General features: G+C 36.9%; 1 protein-coding gene across 3 annotated transcripts; it reads left to right on the top strand.

Annotated features, from left to right (window-relative positions):
* Positions 1 to 220: 220 nt before the first annotated feature.
* On the top strand, positions 221 to 3,102 carry LOC139870228 (pentatricopeptide repeat-containing protein At1g11630, mitochondrial-like). 3 transcript variants are annotated; one of them, XR_011766530.1, is made up of 3 exons: positions 221 to 1,619; positions 2,488 to 2,685; positions 2,837 to 3,102. XR_011766530.1 is itself a non-coding variant. In XM_071858067.1 (2 exons), exon 1 carries the CDS (start codon positions 374 to 376, stop codon positions 1,613 to 1,615), a length of 1,242 nt encoding a protein of 413 aa, XP_071714168.1. In that variant the 5' UTR covers positions 221 to 373; the 3' UTR covers positions 1,616 to 1,619; positions 2,837 to 3,100. The 3 variants fall into 3 exon arrangements, 2 of the variants coding, with proteins under 2 accessions (XP_071714168.1, XP_071714171.1); XM_071858067.1 differs by lacking the exon at positions 2,488 to 2,685 and having other exon boundaries at positions 2,837 to 3,100; XM_071858070.1 differs by lacking the exon at positions 2,488 to 2,685 and having other exon boundaries at positions 2,834 to 3,100.
* The last annotated feature ends 625 nt before the right edge of the window (positions 3,103 to 3,727 follow it).

The following is a 3,727-nucleotide window of genomic DNA, read 5'->3' as shown; positions in this document are numbered from 1 at the left end:
TAAATAAAAAAGTAATTTTTTTAATTAAATGTTGCAGCCCAATGTCTACCCCAACGGATACGCCCAACAGTTAGTTTGACCAGCCAATTACCACCGCCCACGTTGCATGCCGCCCTATTCTTTCTCCGTGATTCGCCGACAAACGCATGAACACGAACGCTCCATTTTGGGCATTAGTGAGACGTTTCTCACGGCACTGAGCAACAGGGGTAGAAACGCTGCTTTATTCATAAAAGACTAAAACTATCATGACAAAAATGCAAAATGATGCTAGTAGTCCACACATGCTCTTATTTCAAAACCCTAATTCTGGATTTCAAAACCCTCTCCTTTGCTAAAATCCTATCCTAATATAGTAAATCTGAAAACATCAATGGCTTCGTCAATCGCCAAGCTTCGATACCTAAACAGTTATAAACTTAGGTTAATTTCATTTCATCACTTTCAATTTCGACAATTATCATCAATCTTAAACCACCCTGATTCCACCACTCCACTTTCCAGCAAAGACAAATCACGTGCCGCTCTTTCACTCCTCAAAACCGAAAAAAACCCTCAACGTATAATCGAAATCTGCAGAGCAGCTTCACTCACACCAGAATCACATCTTGATCGCATTGCATTTTCAATCGCAATTTCGAAGCTTGCTGATTTGAATTACCTTCAGGGTATACGTGATTTCATTGATGAGTTGATTAAAACCCGACCCGATTTGAATAATGAAAAGTTCATCTCTCATGCTATTGTTTATTACGGTCAAGCTGGGTTGTTGGATAATGCCTTCCAATTGTTTGATAAAATGTCTCAGTTGGGTATTCCACAAAGTGCCAAATCTTTAAATGCTTTGTTGTTTTCTTGTATGTTAGCAAAAGAATACGACGAGGTTAAGCGTGTCTATTTAGAATTTCCTGTGAAATATGGGGTTAAGCTGAATCTTGATAATTATAATACTGTGATCAAATCGTTTTGTGAGTCGGGTTCTTCGAGCTCTTGTTATTCGGTGATTGATGAGATGGTTATGAAGGGTTGCAAGCCAAATACGACTACTTTTGGCACTTTGATTGCTGGTTTTTATAAGGAGGAGAAGTTTTTGGAGGTTGAAAAAGTGTTGGCGTTGATGAAGAAGTATCAAGTCCCTGTAGGGATTGCAACGTATAATATTAGGATTCAGAGCCTGTGTAAGCTTAAGAAGACTGATGAGGCGAAAGGGTTGCTTGATGTTCTTTGGGCGTGCGGGATGAAGCCTAATTCGGTTACATATTGTCAGTTAATTCATGGGTATTGCAAGGAAGGGAAGTTGAATAAAGCCAAGGAGTTGTTTAATAAGATGATCACTGGTGGTTTTAAACCAGATAGTGATTGTTATTTTACACTTGTTAGTTACATGTGTAAAGATGGTGAGTTTGAAGAAGCGTTGAAGGTTTGTAAGCAGAGTATGGAGAAAGATTGGGTACCTAATTATTCGACTATGAAGTTGCTTGTTGTAGGGCTTGCCAAGAGTTCCAAGGTTCAAGAGGCAAAGGAGCTTGTTGGACAAATGAAGGAGAGGTTTCCGAAAAATTCTCACATGTGGAATGATGTTGAAGAGATTTTATTCAAATCAGAGGATACTTGAGTTGGTAGGTATTATTATGCTGATAATTTGTGCTTCATAATTACAGTGTTGATAAACTGTATGAAATTGACTGTAGTAGGAATAGGTAAAGAGCTGTTTCCTTCATTATGAATTTGGCTCAAATGATGTTGCTTATTGGTGTATGATTTGGTATCCAATATTTTTATTTCTTCCTTTCGTTTTGGTATAATACTACTTACTTGTTTAGTTGTTTTACGCTTGTTATTCAAATGCTACACTCAAACCCATATGCCAAAGGAACCCTGATTAGGGTGCATTCTCATGTGAAGAGTATCATCTTAAATTAAACTAGGCAGACTTAAGTATCTTTAAGGTCCAGCGTTTCCCACATTTTCATTGACCATTGAGAACAACCCCCTTACCCCCAAGCCTGTTCTTTGAACTAATAAACGTGTTACATGTGGATGTTGGGTTGTTCAAGGTTCCAATCTATATCTTTTGATCTTTTTTTCATATTGGTCTATATATGCTCTCTAACACTGCACCTCAAGACTGAACCACTCATTCACTTTTTAACCAACTTCAAAGTTCCCGAAGAACGATAAATTAAACTCCGAGTTTGACGTGTTATCGTTCCCATTGCTCTTTGGGCTGACATCTTTGAGGCCCTGATAACCTCTTACACCACATGCAGTGGTGTTTGGTAGTTATACCATGACCGCGAACCACACTAACCCTGACTACATATTGTGGGATGACCGCTGCATTCATAAATGTTGCTCACGACTACAAATTGAGACCACTATCTTATTTAATTCTCCCTCTTTTTTTTTTTCATAAAAAACAATTACAAGCACTTATCCCAAACCTTGGAGTAAAACTTTATGAATCCAGAGTTGATCAACTTTCAGGTTTAAAAATTGTGTACATGAACTTCTACCCTGCCTGCCCAAACTCTGATCTAATTGTTAAATGGGCATCCTAACTGTGCTTCTACAAGACGGGATTTTATGTGAAAAAGGTGTTTACGTGTCACCTGGAAACGGAGATTGGATACAGATTACACCCATCCACGGTGCTTTGGTCATCAACATTCAACATTACTGCAGGTCAACTTATAACTAACTTTAAAAAAAATATATAACTCTATAGTGACTTGTAGTACGCATTATTGCATATGTATAAATGTACCATACAAAAAATCTTTCAACATTTCATCTGAACTTTATAATTGATGTTTTGATTCAATATTCTAAGCAGTGGGAGATACAAGATTGCAGAGCACACAGGGTGCAAACTAGGAGCATTGAATCAAGAGTGTCAGTCCCAAAATTCAACGCACAACTACCTGAGGTGAAAGTTGGACCACTTGCTGAGCTGGTGGTTCAAGATTTGAAGAGTACATGAACAACTTTTATGTGAAATACTAGTGTGTCTCTGTTGGAAAGAATTCCATTGCTATTTAATTAGATGGAACATGATTTTGTCATTTTATATATAGCAAGTATATCCTTCATGAAATGAAGCATGTCCATCCATCCAGTATCTTCATTATTGTGTGTAATAAAAACGACTCTAATCTTGAAGCAAAACAAAGTATTTCCAGATAGGGATGAGATCGGTTCCGAAACCGTACCCGTACCGGTTACTACCGGTACCGAAATTAGATAAAATGGAGAACCGAAACCGTACAGAAATTTCAATACGGTACCGGTTTCAGTACCTGTACGGGACTGGTATTTTTCGGTATTTTACCCACTTGGTACCGAAATGTTTTGACAATGTTGTAGATAATACGAGTGACGTGGCATGATGTATGTACATATACATTTTTTTCATTATATATAGTGTAGATTATTCGTTAAAGAACAATGATATATAAATAAGATGAAGATGAACATACGATACACAAATATAAGATAAACGAACAAAATTTGCTAAAACAAAATTTGCATACATGTACTGTCAACTATGGCGTCTATCTGTTCATTCAGAGGCTTCCTTAATCTGTTGTCATGGTTTCATTTGATTTAATTAATTAATGTTTGCATACCAGTACGTACAGATTTAACATGGCAGCATAATTTTTAGTACACATGCTTTTCATTTATTATTTAAAGAGCTCATTTTTATTTTGTACCTACGTAAACA

Source organism: Rutidosis leptorrhynchoides, chromosome 1, assembly GCF_046630445.1.
Source record: "Rutidosis leptorrhynchoides isolate AG116_Rl617_1_P2 chromosome 1, CSIRO_AGI_Rlap_v1, whole genome shotgun sequence".
Taxonomy (NCBI): domain Eukaryota; kingdom Viridiplantae; phylum Streptophyta; class Magnoliopsida; order Asterales; family Asteraceae; genus Rutidosis; species Rutidosis leptorrhynchoides.
The sequence above is the reverse complement of the archived record's forward strand: the minus strand, read 5'-3'. Positions and strand labels throughout refer to the sequence as shown.